This window comes from Gouania willdenowi, chromosome 2 (assembly GCF_900634775.1).
Source record: "Gouania willdenowi chromosome 2, fGouWil2.1, whole genome shotgun sequence".
Classification (NCBI taxonomy): Eukaryota; Metazoa; Chordata; class Actinopteri; order Blenniiformes; family Gobiesocidae; genus Gouania; species Gouania willdenowi.
In genome coordinates, this window is record NC_041045.1 from 1915564 (window position 1) to 1932574 (window position 17011).

A 17011-nucleotide genomic window follows, 5' to 3' on the forward strand; every position below is an offset into this window, starting at 1 on the left:
TTGTGTAGTAGAATCCTAAATATGACCACACACGAGCTTTATTTCTTTATTCTGTCAATAATAAGAAAACTAATATTTTCAAATTGTTGTATAAATATCACAAATTCTACTCTTTCGGAATATTTAATTGCTTAAAATATCACTGCTGTCAATAAATTTAATCTTTTCTTCTAAGATGAAATGCATATATGAAAAGATTGCAACAAACACGAACAATAAAAATAGAAAATGTAGATATTAATTAAAAAAATAGTGTTTTATGTTTTGTCATTAAATAAATAAATAAATGCAGATGTATTGAAACCAAAGGGAAAATCTGATGTTCCTTTAATGGATTGCTTTTGATTATTAGTCTAAGACCATCTTAGTAATATCAATAATATCAAGGTCAATTCTTAATTTTGCTGTACTTTGTGTATAAAAACAATAAAAGCATTATATTTTATGTAAGGATGAAAATTACCACAACATTGTAACTCAGCGATTCAAAACCAGGGGTACGCGTACCCCTAAGGGTACAAAAGCAAATCAATTTTTAAACAATAATATTGTGCTACCACATCCTGACGCTCGAGAACTCACAAAAAGAGTAGGAAGCTTTGGTCACCCTTAACCTCTGTGTGCCTTGAGTATATAAATGTAAATTACATTTGTTGTTAATCTCAAAAAACAGTGACAGGAAAGTGTTAGTGACATACTTGCATTATTTTCTGGAACGTCCTGTTTGTTTACACCTGTGCTGCAGACTTCCCGCTCACAGTCAGCGCACTTTTTAAACAGACCGTCGTCCAATAGGAAACCTTTTTACCAGATGCTGACCAATAGCAGCACACCAGTCCTTGCAGATATATACATACTTATTTAAGAGACTTAATTTCTTTTAGAATTGCGTTATATATTGTTAGCGATGTTACATATTATAACTATATGGTATGAGAGAATAAGCTTAATACCATAATGACAGAAAAGACAAAAATATTCAAACAGATGGAAATGGCAGCAACATGCATTATAAAATATATATGAAATAACCAAATCAATGCTATATTGAAATCTTAATAACACTGAACATGTTAATGTAAATTAAGCTACAGAATAGCTGGTAGTAGTTAATTGTATTCAATTTTTGACATTTTTACAGTTTTCCTACAGCCATTCTTAAATTATAAGTGATAAAATGCAGGATATTGAAACTCTTTGGTTTGATGTGTGTGGCTCTTAAAAGAGCCGTTGTTTTTGCGTATTGTTGTTAAATATTTACGCTCTCTCTCCACGGATGCGGCGGGCCAGCTGGATGTCTTTGGGCATGATGGTGACCCTCTTAGCGTGGATGGCGCACAGGTTGGTGTCCTCGAACAGACCCACCAGGTAAGCCTCGCTGGCCTCCTGCAGAGCCATGACGGCGGAGCTCTGGAAGCGCAGGTCGGTCTTGAAGTCCTGAGCGATCTCGCGGACGAGGCGCTGGAAGGGCAGTTTGCGGATCAGCAGCTCGGTGGACTTCTGGTAGCGACGGATCTCTCTCAGTGCCACGGTACCGGGCCTGTAGCGGTGAGGTTTCTTCACTCCGCCGGTGGCCGGGGCGCTTTTACGGGCAGCCTTGGTGGCCAACTGCTTCCTGGGAGCTTTACCTCCGGTGGACTTACGGGCGGTCTGCTTGGTTCTGGCCATTGTTCAGTGCTTCTACTCAGAGAAAGAAGTAAATGCGTCTTCGTGCAGCCGAAGCTGCTTTTAAACTCTGGGACAGGCTGTGAAGCGGCGCGTGGCTGTGACGTTCCTGCTGCTGATTGGTCCTTAGTGTGCGCAGCTGATTGGACAGTGTGTGCACCAGGAACAAAAGTTAAATATTCACAAATACATCGACAATTTACACGTGTTTCATCATGATTTAAAAAAAAAATGGATCTGAAAAACATGTGAAAATGTAAAAATAAAATAAAAATTGAAAATTGTGGATCTATTTGTGAATATATTTTAAAGACAAATCTCTCCCCATAAAAAGGTGCCATCTAAAGACTATATATATATATGAAATAATTTATCACATTAAGTAATGTAGTGTTTAAAGGCAGTGGCCCCAACACACCACACCAGCAACTTATATATAGTGATACTTGTGCACTACAGTTATATACCTTAGTTATATTTATTTTCATATCTATATCTGCACAATCGCTCACTGTGCATATTGTAAATACTGTAATTATTGCTCTGTTCTTTTAATTTATATATTCTACATTATGTTCTCACGTTTGTAGAATGTTTCAAACTACTCACATTAAAGTACTGTGTGACAAAACTGATTTATGATAACTGCAAAGACTTTTAATGTATATCCACTGAATTCAAATAAGACAAAGTTCCATGCACAATTGAGAACACTAAATATATGAAACAAGTATTTCACTGGGATATTTATAATAACAAATTTAGTATTCATTATATAGCGTCACACAACTTATTATAAATAACAGTTTTTATAATGATCTGCTAGTCAAGGGGCTGAGTTGCTCCTGAACATTGAATATTTGCTCTTTCAGAGTGTGTGGGTGGCTCTTAAAAGAGCCTTTGTTGTGTTATTAGATGTTAGATCTTTACTTGGCCTTAGCAGCTTTCTCAGTCTTCTTGGGCAGCAGCACAGCCTGGATGTTAGGCAGCACACCACCCTGAGCGATGGTCACTCCACCCAGCAGTTTGTTGAGCTCCTCGTCGTTGCGGACAGCCAGCTGCAGGTGACGGGGGATGATACGGGTCTTCTTGTTGTCGCGGGCAGCGTTTCCGGCCAGCTCCAGGATCTCAGCGGTCAGATACTCCAGCACGGCCGCCAGATAGACGGGGGCACCGGCACCGACACGCTGAGCATAGTTGCCTTTACGGAGCAGTCTGTGGACACGACCCACTGGGAACTGAAGCCCAGCCCTGGATGAACGGGTCTTTGCCTTTGCTCTGGCCTTACCTCCGGTCTTTCCTCTGCCGCTCATCGTGGATTAGTTTATCTTCTAGACTTCAGGAAGAAACTGTGATCTCTGTCTCCGAGCTGCTGCCTTATAAGCACAAAAAAAGCGGGAGGAAATGTGACGCACCAATCAAAAGCAGAGTGGCACATAGAGGGGGTGTGGCTATTTGAGGCTGCCCAGCAACTCTTTTATTCTTGTATTGTTTGTATATATTGATTCATGTAATGCTGCATTGTCGTTTCAAAATAAACATGACAGACTACAAAAACGTAAGCATTTACTAATAAGTATATAATATTGTTCCTCCACTGCCGAACTATGTGCAATATTACCCATTAGTCATTATAACACCTCACTTACATCTTATTCATATGTTTTACTGTATTTATATTTCCTTTCTGGATCAATCTATCTAGTATTCAATAATGGTGTTAATATATATTTCTATATAACTTAATTGTGTATGAACTAGGGTGTTTAGATGTTTAGGAGATATTAATTATAGCATGATTGTCACGTGATTGCCTCACATGTTATCACATAACTGGAAGATAGACATATATTGCTGCTTTGTTATATTTCAGTACTCCGTCAGGCGTGTTTCTAAATGCAACAAAAACCTTTGTAAATACAAATATTCACTCTGCACAATAGATAGTTTTCACATAACCCTCAAGGCCTTGTAATCAGTGTAAGATTTACGCTACACATATTTTTATTTGTTATTATTGAATTAACAATAAGGGGAATAAAACAGCATGTAGTGCCTCTTGAAAATATTTATTTCTGTAGTTTTTATTTATCATCTCCCTCCTGATGTGAAACCAAGACTGACCTTTGAATTTACAGTTAATTTTCTAATCAAGATCATTTTCTGTGTTTTTGGTGTCATTTTGTTATTCAGTATGTTTTTCTTTTTTTGTGTGTTTGTTGGTATTATTTAAATGATTCTATCTCAGTGTGTTTTTGATGTCATTTAGTGTCTTTGTTGCATTTTGTGTACCATGTTGCAGTTTGTTGTTTTCACATAAAATATTTCTTCTCATTCTATGTGTTTCTCTAATCTTTGTCGTTTTGTGAGTTGCTCTATTACTGTTTTGTTAAAAATATTTTGACTTTATAGACATAAGACTAACACTAAAAAACTACTAAAATAAACATGTTTGATTAGGTATTCCCTTTAAGTATCCCCTGTAGTACCATAGCATAACTTAATTTGAGAATAACACTTGAAGGGTTATTTATAGAATAAGTTCAGACAGTAATGCTCTGTAGTAGTAGTGGGTGGCTCTTAAAAGAGCCGTTGTGTTGATGTTTAGAGGTGCTCCAGGTTTACTTGGAGCTGGTGTATTTGGTCACAGCCTTGGTGCCCTCAGACACGGCGTGCTTGGCCAGCTCTCCGGGCAGCAGCAGACGCACAGCAGTCTGGATCTCCCTGGAGGTGATGGTGGAGCGTTTGTTGTAGTGAGCCAGACGAGAAGCTTCACCTCCGATGCGTTCGAAGATGTCGTTGACAAAGGAGTTCATGATGCTCATGGCCTTGGAGGAGATGCCGGTATCAGGGTGGACCTGTTTCAGCACCTTGTAGACGTAGATGGCGTAACTCTCCTTCCTGGTCTTTCTCCTCTTCTTTCCTCCTTTACCAGCAGCGGTCTTACTCACTGCTTTCTTGGAGCCCTTCTTGGGCGCTGGCTTGGCGGGTTCAGGCATGGTTGTTCTTCAGGTTTTACCAAACGAAGAATAACATGTTGACCTTACATATCCGCTGATCTTATACACACTCTATGCAGATCAGGCTGTGCTGGTCTATGTCTGTGATTGGCTGGCTCAGAAATGGGGGTGTGTTGTCGGTGACTGAATTACCCCTCAGGTTTAAATTTTTTTAACATCAGCCATGTATAAAAGTACCCTAATTCACACATATTCTATACGTTTATATCACTTATACATTTACAAAAGTTCCAACGACTCTTCTATATATTTTTACTCTATTCATAAGTGTGTGCGCTATTATTTTTGTATTATTTGTGCAAGTCTGCTTGTATTATTTTATACAAAAACCGCAACTGCATGAATGTAATAAAATATAAACTCTTCCAAACATGTTTAACAGTAATAGGCCATGTGTTGCTTAGAGCAGTGTTTCCCAAGTAGGGGTACGCAGTGGCACTAAGGGGGTACTTCACAGAGAGCGGGAAATGAAGTGACCATAAATCTATTTTCTGCCCCATTTGGTGTTATTTCTTTAGGGTTTTATAATCCTGAACTCAAGTGTTCATATTTTTTTATTTATTTCCATTACCTTCGTCAATTGACAACTATTTGAATAATTATCATGCAGGTAAATTTCTTATGGTTTTGTATTCCTATTAAAAAATGACTTTTTACAGGATATTTGTGGTAAACCTACTCTCCAAAGTGTTGAGATTTAGATGTGCAAGTGAGACAAACCCACGTGTAATTAGAATACCATCAATGCTCATTAGCTACAGTGGTAAAGTGATGTCAGAGAACCCCTTTAAAATGCAGAAAATAACACCAGAAACTATCAAATATCGAATGTTTGAGATACAGTAGGTTATGTAGATTTTCAAGACAGGGGCGTTCACTATTTATATACAACTCTTAATGAAACAGACTCCATTATATAAATATATTTAAGATTACAGCTCTTATGTAGATGTGGGTGGCCCTTAAAAGGACCGTTGTTTGTTGTTGGTAATGTTAGTTTATCCTCCAAATCCGTACAGAGTGCGTCCCTGTCTCTTCAGAGCATAAACCACATCCATGGCGGTCACAGTCTTCCTCTTTGCATGCTCAGTGTAGGTCACAGCATCACGGATCACGTTCTCCAGGAACACCTTCAACACACCGCGGGTCTCCTCGTAGATCAGACCGGAGATACGCTTCACTCCACCGCGACGAGCCAGACGGCGGATCGCAGGTTTGGTGATTCCCTGGATGTTGTCACGGAGGACTTTACGGTGACGCTTAGCGCCTCCTTTACCGAGTCCTTTTCCTCCTTTACCACGACCGCTCATTGTTGCTATAGAGGTTATTCTAAACGAATGTGACTCAGCTATATTAGCAAAGGAACTTACCTCTGAACTGAGGACGTGACAGTAGACAGGGGGCGGATACTTTCTTCTTCTGTGGATCTTCATAAACAGCTCTTTGCTGCCACCTACAGACTCACAGCAGAAACTACAGACAGCGCCGACATTGCAGATCTATTTTTGTTATTGGTGTTTGGTCCGAAAAACAAACAAACCAATCAGATATTCACATATGTTGTAAAAATATGGATTGTGACCCCATTTTGATTTCAAGACGTTTTGGCGACCCCAAAGACCTTTTTTTCTAGAATTCGTTTTTGATCATATTTCACCTCATTTCATTTTTTTTTTCTCGCCTTGACTCAGCGTGTATTGTTTATCCCAGTTTAAGTGTGCTCATCTAATTTGGACTAGTTTTTAGGGACTTATAATAGCCTAATCTCAGCATTTTTTCTTTAACTTTTTTCCATTTTCATGCCTCTTTATAGAACTTGACCTCCGAATTTTGTGTTCTCCACATTTTCGTCATTCTTCATGACTTACATCATTCTCACCCCAATTTAAGTGTGTGCATTATATTTCTACTCGTCTTTAGGATCTCATGATTGCAATAACTTTTTAAAGTTTTTATACCTTACAATCACAAAATCAGACTCACGCGATTCTAGCAACTCAATCACGCGATCTGATTCACTGGAAATTGCTCAAAATTGAAAAGTTTTGTTTTTTTTTGTCCTCATATTTTTGTTCATGTGATCTTACACATTGATCACATCAAATCTGTGTGTATTTCTAAACATTAATACCATCCCATATCAGCTCGACACATGGTAAGTGAAAAAAACTCTCCCTGCATACAAAATCTAACATAATCAACATCGTAAAACACCATTAAAGAAACAAACAATTCATTAATATAGCCTCCATACTCTCCCAACAAGATATATCTCATGACACGGCAGTGCATCCGTTGTTTGTGTTGGAAACAGAAACAGAGAAAAAGACAACAACTCAGAACAGCCTCAATGAGGCTCATCCACAAACTCAATCCTTCCTTTTACTCCATTCACTGTGAAAAGTATGAAACATTTTCTGACCTTACCTTTGCTGAAGGTCTGGTAACTCAGGTGTTGGTCTCCATCTTTCAAAAGCTGTCATTTTTCCTCAAAAAAAAGTTTCTCCATCGTCTCCAGCGCTGTCATCCACACTGTAGTGTTATCCCGCCCACTAGCTAAAGAACATAGCAGCAGCGGTCACGTGATATCAATTCACTAATGTACTATGAACTTACTATAGCATTTAGCATAGCACGGTTACGTCCAAAGGCAGCTCGCTACGCTGCCTTTTGACGTAAATGGTTTTCATCTTCGGGACCTGACTGCGCATGCGCAAACACGTAAAACCACACAATGGGAACAGAGGCAGAGGAGCAACGTGCCTTTGGGAGGGGGTGTGGCCTCCCTCTGCCTTACAGCGGAGTGAGACTGTGCAGCTGTTCCAGGAAATAGCGCTGTTTAGTCATTTGGGCTATGAAACACAAAATGCGGACACTTTCAAACTTATAGGTACTGTAGGCTATTGGAAATGGAAAAAAATAATTTATAATTATATTATAATTAAAACAAATAATCAAAATATGAATTCACTGCCTACCTTGACAGCACGTCACTGATGACAATAAATAAAGGCGAGAGCCCTGATTTTTCTTCTAAAAAAAAAAAAAAACAGGATCGGGAAGATGTGAAGACTTTCTGATGTATAAATAAAATCTTTATTCATCTTTACAGAGTTCAGGCAGGCTGCAATCTACTTGGCCAGGCTTTTTTGGGAAACATTAGCTGGCGAGCCACAGAACGACTACAAGACCCACAACACCAAGAACTGAACAAACACTGATAGACAGAACTCTTCACAGCACAGCTTTGAAACATCTGTTAACTACCAAGGTTAAATGTGCGCTCTGACATCTAAGCTGTACAAGTGTGACGTGTTCTGCATCACTGAGAGGACGAGGAGTGACTGGGTTTACGTGGAGAAGAGGGGGCCAGTGGAAGCAGCTGTGAATACAGGGCCGGTGTACAGTCCTGGGCCATCCACGGGAACCTAGAAGTCATAGAAATCTAATCAGAGTGGCTCATTCAAACTAATTTAAGCAGAGGAGTAGAAGATGCTGTGGTATTTCTTTGTACGCATATGCGTTACCTCTCCCAGGGCCTGTAGGGCGACGGTTGCCGCCATGGCCTTGGCGTGTTTCTTGTTGGGACTGGCAGTCTGAGGTTGGTAGTCCACGCCGTTCACTGTGACCTGACAGAATAGAAGACATTTACAGCCAAAGAATAAGAATAAATGTAGAGTCTTCCTTTCAATGGCCAGAAAAGCTCAAACCCACCTTGAAGAGGAAGTTCTTGCGGTGGTCTGGACCACTGTGATGGACCATGATGAAGTCGGGCTGCATTATTCGTTTCTTGTTGCACAGCTCGATGAGCGCCGACACTGGGTGCTTCCCTGGAGAGATCAAATCACATCATTAGTTAACCAGCTCACAGACGTCGGTTGAAAGACTGCTTTGTTGGACACACTGTGTGTCGGTTACCCATCAGATCCTTGGTGACCACCAGCCCCCCGGTTTGCTTCTGTGGCTTTTCTCCTTCAGCAACAAGACCTACAAGGTGGGGGTAGTGGTTACTGTACAGCTTCCTAAAAAAACACGTTGACAAACTCCTGCATGATTAGGTTGTACCTTTGCGGTCGACCTTGAAGTCGATCACGATTGGTTCCACTGTGCCTTCCCGGTTCCTGCCCAGACCCTCTCCAGTCCTCCAGCCCATTTTTCTCATCAGGAACTCGCCCATGCCCCCCGACACTGGAGCTGCCCTGAGGAACTGGTCCTGAACACAAAAGAGGAAACAAAGTTAAAGAGTGCTTTGATCTTCTGTAGAGGATGAAGTGTCTTACCTTCTTCAGCCAAGCTTGAGGGCCGCTGTTAGAAAGCTCCTCGGAGCTGAGGACCTGGGCCCCAGTGGAGCCAGTGAAGAGCCCGGGGACCGTGTTGGACTGGGCCCAAGCGTCCACCTACCAGAGCAAGTTTCCTTGAATCAGACCGTTTTATTTTAGATCAGATTGGGATCTAAGTGTTTACCTGTTCTTGTGCCCGGCTCAGCATGCAGATGGCACTGATGTCGTAGGGGTTCTCAGCCAATCGCCTCTGGGCTTTAATCCTCTCTGTTACTGCTTGTGTGATGTCTACTGGCTGGGAGACAAAAACACAGGACTGATATCAGAGGTCGTTGTCAGACTGTCAATGAGATGGAGGGCTTGGTTTGATTCCTGTCACTTACCTGTAGGGGCGGCTCAGGAAACACACTGTCACTGTCTGTGACCAACGCTGGCTGCTTGGTAGCCTCAGACGACCCTGCCGCTGGTTCTCCTAAGGATACGGTAGCCGTGGCAAGAGGTACACTAGTCGAAGCCTTTTTGCTGGTGGCTGCAGGTTTTTCCAAGGCTTCCACCAGAACCCACTCCCCATAGGCTGCCTGACCCTCTCCCTCCTGCAGAGAGGAACACAGTGACCAAAGACCCAACACCAGTGGCACGGTTGAATTAAGTCTTTAAAACACAACATGTCTTCAAACCTTCTTGCGATGTTGGGATCCTGAGGACACGGGGAACTCCTTGGCCCTGTCGGCATCGCTCCGCACTCCTGGGCGAATCATAGTGTTCTGATAATACAAAAAAAAAAAAAAGAGAACAAAATCACTCAATGTTGAACACAAACAATTTCTTCTCCTAAGTGATAATGATATCCATTGATTGTTACTTTTGGTGAGCAGGCATGCGATAAAATTCTCTCAAGCGGAAAGAAAAAGCAGACTCTGGTTTCTACCCGGTGACATAGCGCTGTTGAACAGTTAGCATAGCAGGCTCGCAGCAGCCCAACTGAATAAAACACTAAAAAGTAATTCATTCATCAAGCCGTGCTTTGTAGAACATCGGAGTCAATGGGAACCAGAGCCCGCTTCCAGGCATGCTCTGATCAGCTAAGTACTAAACTTCAAAGTCAGTAATTTGTTAACGTTAAATTTTTTGCCCCAGTGCAATATGGGATATCTAATACATGCCTGCATGGAAAAGAATGCATAAGGGTGCTTTACTGGTTCTGGCCTGTCTGGATGTGTTTGGGCCTAGTCTAGGATGTAACAACAAAATGGTGCATAAAAATGCGTTTTATTAGGCATAGATCTTCAAATGAGTACATTTTAAAGATTTTAGGCCAAACTTGGAGGATGCCTTTAATTATTCAGAATTATTATATTAGTAGACTCTTTAATGGTAATTTGCAACATTCTTTAGAGTCGCTGTTAGCATCCAACACTTAGCTCATACACACAATGTGAGGAGGCTTTACAATAATGCTGAAGTTGATGGCTTTTTGCTCTCGGAGCGTCGACCCTCCGAAAGGTTTCCCATCATCCTCGTCGTCGGAGACGTGAGGCGCCGCCACCGGCAGCTCTCCAGTGCTGTCAACGATCATCTTGCATTTCTGCAAACACACACTGTTAGTTGAACCCTTGCATGCTAGCATGAGTGTGTTTAAGCCTGTGCACTTACTTCAGTAAACTCTTTGATGCTGATGCTGTTGGCTTGTTTTTCCACTTTCTTCTTCACTTCCTCCAAAGCAGCCATGTGAGCCTGCGAAGGATTGCTGGGAGGTTTGTTGACGATGCACGGCAGAGGGAGGAGGGAGGACAGGGCACCAATGTTGGACAGGGCTGCTGTGACTGTGGCTGGTGGGGCGTGATACACAAAGGGATAACATCAACTACATTCAGGTGAAATTGGATTTTTGAAAGCACAACATTGAGGAAGGCAGAGGCAGATCAGATACACACCAGCAGTCATACTGGCCATGGCAGCGTTCATGGCCAGGTTTGGCAGAGTCAGCGGGAGCATGGAGGACCTAAGGCAGGCAGGGACCGGCATTCCAGCTTTGGCGCACATGGCGGCCGCGTTGGCCTTGGCAATCTCCAACAACTGCTCCTTATCTGAGAAACGGCTCTGAGTCAACATTTTATCTTATTGCTGGTAAGTTACAGTGCGACGATGGAGCGATTTCTAACCCAGGTCACTGACGCGCTGAGGGCTGGTGCTCGGGACTTTCCGAGCAGGCGATCGTTTTTTACGGAGCACAAGCACGGGGGAGTGGCTGGGCTCTCGTTTCCAACGGTCCCTCTGGCTGTAGACACTTCTTATCCGACTGCGGGATCGAGAGCGAGATCTACGGTACTTGTGGCCTCTTGACCTACGCATGACAAACAGTTTCACTCATTTCATAACATCCGACAGTCGATCCTTTCAGGTATAATATTAAGAGACAATATAGAATGAGTTCATCGGTTTCTTCTTGATTTACATCTATGTCAGGCAAACCCGTCTGTTGTGCGTTGCCAGATAAAGCTGTTAATTTCCCTCAGAAATAGTGAAAAATCCAACAAATGGCACCTAGACTGCCTGCTTCGAACACAATAAACTCAACCTGGCAATGCAGCTTCTACAGCATTATCTTTCCTCTCTGTGTTTACTTTTCCCTCACACTGTTTACTTTTTTCCTCCGTAAAGCTAGGAGAACCTAACTAGACAGTTGTAAGAATCAGAATAGTTTTATTGCCAAGTAGAGTGAGACAATGTAACAATTATCATAATGTAAAAAGTATGGATGTTTACATAAAAATGCAGTAATTAAAAGCATCAAAAATAAATACTAAGTAGAGATACCTGAAGTTATTATTGCCATTGTGTTCTACATCTTTTTTAATGCAGCCTTGTTTAGAAAGGTTTGAAATACACATTATAGATGTTACCTTCTTAATGTGATGTGTCCTTTCTAATAAATAGTTAATTTAGCTTTATGCTAAACTGTTATGACCTCAGCTTTGCTGCCCATACTAAACCAATGACGTGGTGTCTCTACCTTGACCTTGACCGTGATCTTTTCCTGTGTGAGGGGCTCCTGGACCTTGACCTCCGCCTGTGGCTCCTGTGTGGTGAGCGGGACGACTTCGCCCTCGTCAAGGGCCTCCTTTCTTTGCTCCTGTGAGGGGACCGTGACAGCCTTCTGGTCCTCTTTGCCGGTGATTTCTTGTCAGTTAGCGAGTCTTTAGTCGGTTTTCGCTCTGCAACGCGTTCGGGTTTGCTCGTTGCTGACGGCAACGCATCAGATTCTGGAACAGCATCAACAATGACTTGTTAAGAGCAGACAGAAGAACTGAATTGAAAGCTGTGAGGGTGAAACATTATAACCAGTATACCCAGTTTGTCTGTCTCGCTCTGCTCCTCAGCAACTTCCTGTTGTCTTTGGGGGAAGGTGGGCTGGAGAGGCTCTGAGGGACAAGGTGCAGGGTCATCCGGCGTTGGCGCCTTCTTGGACGGGCTGACATGTCAGGATACAGCAAACATGAGATTCACTCTCTGATCCCAAATATCAGTTTTGTGTATACCCACTCACTCCTTCATTTTCTCAACACTTGTCACCAGACTGTGACACAGATTCTGCAACACAATATGCACAGCTATAACACTACATTGCACTCTCCCACCTTAAAATAGTCTACTCTTCCCCACCCCTTCTATTGTACTACCCTGACTCCCTCTTCCCTGTTCTCGTCCCCCCTCACCTAGGTGCAACACTGCACTCTCTAGTTATATTCTCTAGGCTTTACATCGATGTGATCGGCTGTAATGTCTTAATTTGACAATCAGATCGATGACGTCATTGTTTTGATGAAACTTTCAGTAGATGCTCTCATTGCATTGTTTTATCGTCTCATTTACACAGAAGAGTTGTTTGCTTTACGTGACATGGTTTTATTTCACTCACATTTACACACAAAGGTGAAAACCTACGAGCAAACCTCAAAAAATGTCTCTGGTTGGAGCGGACTGTGTGTGTGCGCGCGTGTTTATTTTGTTTATGTCCTGCATATAAATTCTTCAACAATTCCACTCCCTCAGTCATAAGGATGTGTTTAAGTCCAGAAACACGGTACCCTTTGATTTTCTGTGAATCTGTATCGGGTAGTACCGAAGGCATTCGGTCAGTACCTAAAAAAACCAACCTGAAATCATATGATCAGTGATCGTTTTTTTTTTAAACTCACTAATCGTGATCAGCCCAAAAATCCTGATTGTGTAAAGCCTGATATCCTCCCTTTAATACAATTTTGTATATGCTTCCTTAAGGAGGGCTGGTGATGGTCACAATTATGCAATAAAATAATTTCATTTATTGAATTGCAATAATAAAACATGCATTGTTGTCGCAAAAAGATTGCACTACATATAGTATTGACCAGGGTTGGGGTCAATTATAAATGTAATTGTGTAAATGATAATTATTTACAATTATGGCACAATTTAAAACATCTGTTGCTGTCTTAATAGTAAATAAATTGTAATTGAGTTCAGATTATTGACTTTGTTATTGTAATTGCCATGACAATCCTATAAAAATTGTCAATTATAACTTAATACACAACTGGAGAACCATTTTACAGTTTTATATACAGTTCTACACATATGTAATTAAAATATGTTTCACATCAAGCTTTCCCACATTTTACCATTTAAAAAAATTTATTAAAACCTATATTTTCATTGATTAGGACGCCTAATAAAAAATTAGATAATAGATATTGGTTTTTAGTGTATTTTACAGCTTATTTAGGACCTGTTATAATTTGAGATGCTAACAGAAAGCTAACAACAGGAAGGTTAACTTTAATTAGGTTATTTATTTCTGGCTCAGTAATTGTGACTGTGACTTTAGTTACTGAGAACGTAAGTGTAATTGACTTTCTGAGGATAAAAAAATAAATGTAATTTAATTGTAATTGGGGAAAATGCTGGTAACTGTAATCGTAATTTAATTGTAATTAAACATGGGTAATTGAAAATGTAAATGTTGTTGTGAAAATGTAAACAGAAAAATGTAATTGACCCCAACCCCGGTGTTGACCATCAACAGGTAAAGTTGGTACCAACCTGGAGCTGGTCGGGGGACACCGGAAAATTGCCTGGGAGCCGCTAAGTGACTCCGGCTTCTCCTTCACGGTGCAGGAATGTAAACGAGTGTGGAAATGCGAGGGTGAACATCCATGACTGTCCTCCGTTCCTCTGCCTTTACTGGTGCTGTCCTGTGTGAGAGTAGCACAGCATCTCAGCGCACGCAGCTGCTGATTGGCCTGTTTACTCCTCTGGGGCTCGTTGGGCTTCACCTGTTTTGGAATGATGTCAGGCAGCTCCTCCTGCCTCCCCTCTGATAGGCTCCGCGTGGTCACACTGTCCGTCTTCCTCGCCGTGTCCGAGTCTGAGGAGAGCTCGTCGTCTTTCCTCTTCCTTTTCTTCTTCTTCTTCTTCTTCTTCTTCCCTGAAGAATGATGCCTGCGGTCTTTCTTATGATCCCCGTCTGAATTAGAAGACTAGTGAGTCACTTCACGATCATAAATACTTCATAAGATTTAGTACAAGTTACAAGCATTAAAAACTAAAAAACAAGAACAAACTGAATAAAAAGTAGGTGCATAATTGTAAGACAGTTGTTACGGGTGGTGCCTCCTGGCCTCTCAGCCTGCCCTTCCTCCCTCTCTCTTAACACACCTGATTCACATCAGTAATTAGGTGGAGAGGGAGGAGGAGCTGTATAAAGGGCTGAGAGGACCAGAAGGAAGAAGGCACAACATCAGACATGTGGGGAGAGTTCTTCAGCTCCTCACTCGACATCATCTGTAAGTTTGTTATTTTAGTTTAGGCAGGAGATTTCTGGTAGTCCCGTTTTCGTGATTATGTAGCTGTAGTTAATTGTAGTTTAGAGGGTGGGCGCTGGGTCGACGGCCCTGTATAGGATTGGCCCAGTGTCCTCTTTGGTTTTGTTTAGTTTGGCCAGAATCTCCAGTCCCTTTTAATTCATACTTTAATCCTTTTTATGTTTATGTTGTGGCCCCTCAAGCCTTGGTATTACATCCTAGAGGGGGTCGTAACACAATTAAATATTAGAAGTGAGAAAAAGCACCAACCTTGCTGCTTAGTGGACTCTGTCGGTGTCTCTCTACTGTAGACATAGAAAATACAAAAGTTGATGCCAAAAACTCACAAAACCTTCTTTTTGCATTCCAGGTTAGTCACAGATTTATGGCTTTACTGGCAACCGCCTTCTGTTAGTGTTGCTAGCTGCTGCTACGGCTGCAGATGTTGTGAGAGAGGATCAGAATGTGCTTTACGCTCATTTCTGTAAAGCCATTCAATCAGAGTGTGAGTAGCGAGAGGCGCTTCACGTGCGTATGAATTTTTTTTTTTTTTGTAAATGAGAAGTGTTGTAAATCAGTCCCTTGCTTTACACACCTGGTAAAATGTAGATTGTGAAATAAAATTGGGATGTAGCCACATTAACGTGACCACATTTGAGTTCACACACAGAAGGAAAAATCCTGTGTTCAACTGTAGTTTATGAATTTAGCTATACTTGGAACCTGATCATTTCATTTTTAATTGAATTCATTGGTGTTATTTTATTTAAAGAAAAAAAATCGTTAAATTTTGACAAACCTTTTATTGTATGCAGATACCCTTGTGGACTATAAATAAGTTCCAATTGTGCAAGATTTGATCTCTTCCTTTTTATGTTTATGCATGAGATGTTTACTGTATGTAGTCTTTTTTTTTACTTTGATAAACACTTTCAATCAAGTAACGGTACTTTTACTTGAGTAAAATACATCACAACTCTTTACACCTCTGTTGCTCACGTGCTATTAACCATTGCTAACACTTTACAACTTTGGGGAAAAGCGTCAACAACGAGGGCAGACGTCACAACATCTGAAGCTAGCGACCCTACCGGAAGTCGACCATCATACGGAACAGTCCTCACTTAATCCGTAACACCGGTGTTAATCTAGTGGCTCACCTGGCCGAGCTGTCCGCCTCTCGGCTCCGTTTCTTCTTCTTGCTCTTGTGTTTCTTCTGCTTCTTGTGTTTCTTCACTTTGCTGCTTTCGGACGGTTTGTCCGTTTCACCCGCGTGAGATTCGCCGACAGCAGTGCTGCACGGGGACGTAACAGCGTTATTTTCCCAGCAACGGTTTTATCATAAACACAAACAAATGCATAGCAATAAACAGTTAGCACGAGGGGACGCTGTGTTCACCCACACCGTTACTGCTGCAGCACCATTTAGACTTAGCTTACGTTCAACATTTAAAAGAGCTACAAACACGCACCTTTTATCCTCATCTTGATCTTCAATTTCTTTGATTTTGTGCAGAATAAAACTCTGGAAGATTTCCTCCAAATTCGCCGCCATGTTTCGGTGTCCATCCAAGCTCGTCTTCTTCTTCTGAGGTTTTATGGCGGTTGTCAAACTACGAGTTCGCGCATTACCGCCACCCAGTGGATTATCCGTGAAGAAAGTGTCTATTTGTGCGGTTGCGGACGGACAACGTCCAGTACTACGTAGTGTTTTAGGATTAAGGTTATAACCCAATATCTTAATTTTTAGGGTAAAGTTTAGTCTTAGTCACGCGACCTAAACTGGACAATGACCGACCGATCACGTGACCTAAACTAAAGAGAAGTTATGCATGGAAAGAATGTCACTTCATTCATTCATCTATATTTTCAGATCTGAGGGTCACATCAATAATAACAGGAAAGAACAAAGGATTTTATTGTCCTTAAATTTGTTGTCATTTTTTTTTTGCCATTTGTTTTTAAAATCATTGTGTATTCTAGTTCTTTTGTGTATATATATATATATTTTTGTGTCTTTGTGAGATGCGTTTTTTGAGTGGTTTTCTATATTTTTCCTGTCCTTTTGTGTACTTTTGTCATTTTGTGTCTGTTTAATGTGTTTGAGTCATTTTATATATTTTCTTTTTTTGTAGTTTTGTGTATCTTTCTTGTCCATTTTTGTTTCATGCGTTTCTGAAACCATGCATTTGTTTAAGTTTTT

At 41.2% G+C, this 17011-nt stretch overlaps 5 protein-coding genes across 7 annotated transcripts in view; all 5 read right to left on the reverse strand.

The window, feature by feature from the left end:
- Positions 1–1862, reverse strand: part of LOC114475025 (histone H3) — a 16330-nt gene extending 14468 nt beyond the window's left edge. Inside the window, exon 1 of the mRNA XM_028465721.1 lies at positions 1262–1862. Coding sequence (XP_028321522.1) covers positions 1262–1668 — 407 coding nt within the window. The 5' untranslated portion in view covers positions 1669–1862. The remainder of the gene's footprint in view (positions 1–1261) is intronic.
- Positions 1863–2513: 651 nt separating this feature from the next.
- LOC114475034 (histone H2A) lies at positions 2514–6102 on the reverse strand. Its single transcript, XM_028465732.1, has 2 exons — positions 6056–6102; positions 2514–3041 (listed from the first exon to the last, which is right to left on the reverse strand). The coding sequence occupies exon 2, from the start codon at positions 2976–2978 to the stop codon at positions 2592–2594; it is 387 nt and encodes a 128-aa protein (XP_028321533.1). The 5' UTR covers positions 2979–3041; positions 6056–6102; the 3' UTR covers positions 2514–2591.
- LOC114475042 (histone H2B 1/2-like) lies at positions 4206–4676 on the reverse strand. The gene has a single exon (XM_028465744.1). It carries the CDS (start codon positions 4662–4664, stop codon positions 4287–4289), a length of 378 nt encoding a protein of 125 aa, XP_028321545.1. The 5' UTR covers positions 4665–4676; the 3' UTR covers positions 4206–4286.
- On the reverse strand, positions 5594–6061 carry LOC114475060 (histone H4). The gene has a single exon (XM_028465765.1). It carries the CDS (start codon positions 5993–5995, stop codon positions 5684–5686), a length of 312 nt encoding a protein of 103 aa, XP_028321566.1. The 5' UTR covers positions 5996–6061; the 3' UTR covers positions 5594–5683.
- A 1694-nt stretch (positions 6103–7796) lies between the features above and the next one.
- Positions 7797–16573, reverse strand: sonb (SON DNA and RNA binding protein b). 3 transcript variants are annotated; one of them, XM_028465069.1, is made up of 20 exons: positions 16281–16570; positions 15969–16103; positions 15079–15113; positions 14281–14471; positions 14048–14199; positions 12316–12437; positions 11979–12228; positions 11128–11309; positions 10900–11052; positions 10619–10794; positions 10398–10550; positions 9643–9729; positions 9349–9558; positions 9150–9260; positions 8966–9082; positions 8751–8898; positions 8604–8672; positions 8400–8515; positions 8213–8314; positions 7798–8113 (listed from the first exon to the last, which is right to left on the reverse strand). In XM_028465069.1, exons 1-20 carry the CDS (start codon positions 16361–16363, stop codon positions 8036–8038), a joined length of 2670 nt encoding a protein of 889 aa, XP_028320870.1. In that variant the 5' UTR covers positions 16364–16570; the 3' UTR covers positions 7798–8035. The 3 variants fall into 3 exon arrangements, with proteins under 3 accessions (XP_028320854.1, XP_028320862.1, XP_028320870.1); XM_028465053.1 differs by having other exon boundaries at positions 7797–8113; positions 14048–14471; positions 16281–16573; XM_028465061.1 differs by having other exon boundaries at positions 7797–8113; positions 10416–10550; positions 14048–14471; positions 16281–16572.
- Positions 16574–17011: the final 438 nt, after the last annotated feature.

Coding starts and splice junctions, on each gene's coding strand:
- LOC114475060 (XM_028465765.1), bottom strand. CDS start 5,995: ATGAGCGGTCGTGGTAAAGGAGGAAAAGGACTCGGTAAAGGAGGCGCT.
- LOC114475034 (XM_028465732.1), bottom strand. CDS start 2,978: ATGAGCGGCAGAGGAAAGACCGGAGGTAAGGCCAGAGCAAAGGCAAAG.
- sonb (XM_028465053.1), bottom strand. CDS start 16,363: ATGGCGGCGAATTTGGAGGAAATCTTCCAGAGTTTTATTCTGCACAAA. Junction 10,551..10,618: donor GCATCAAAGAGTTTACTGAA/GTAAGTGCACAG, acceptor GTGTGTTTGCAG/AAATGCAAGATGATCGTTGA. Junction 8,673..8,750: donor CTTCAAGGTCGACCGCAAAG/GTACAACCTAAT, acceptor CCCACCTTGTAG/GTCTTGTTGCTGAAGGAGAA.
- LOC114475042 (XM_028465744.1), bottom strand. CDS start 4,664: ATGCCTGAACCCGCCAAGCCAGCGCCCAAGAAGGGCTCCAAGAAAGCA.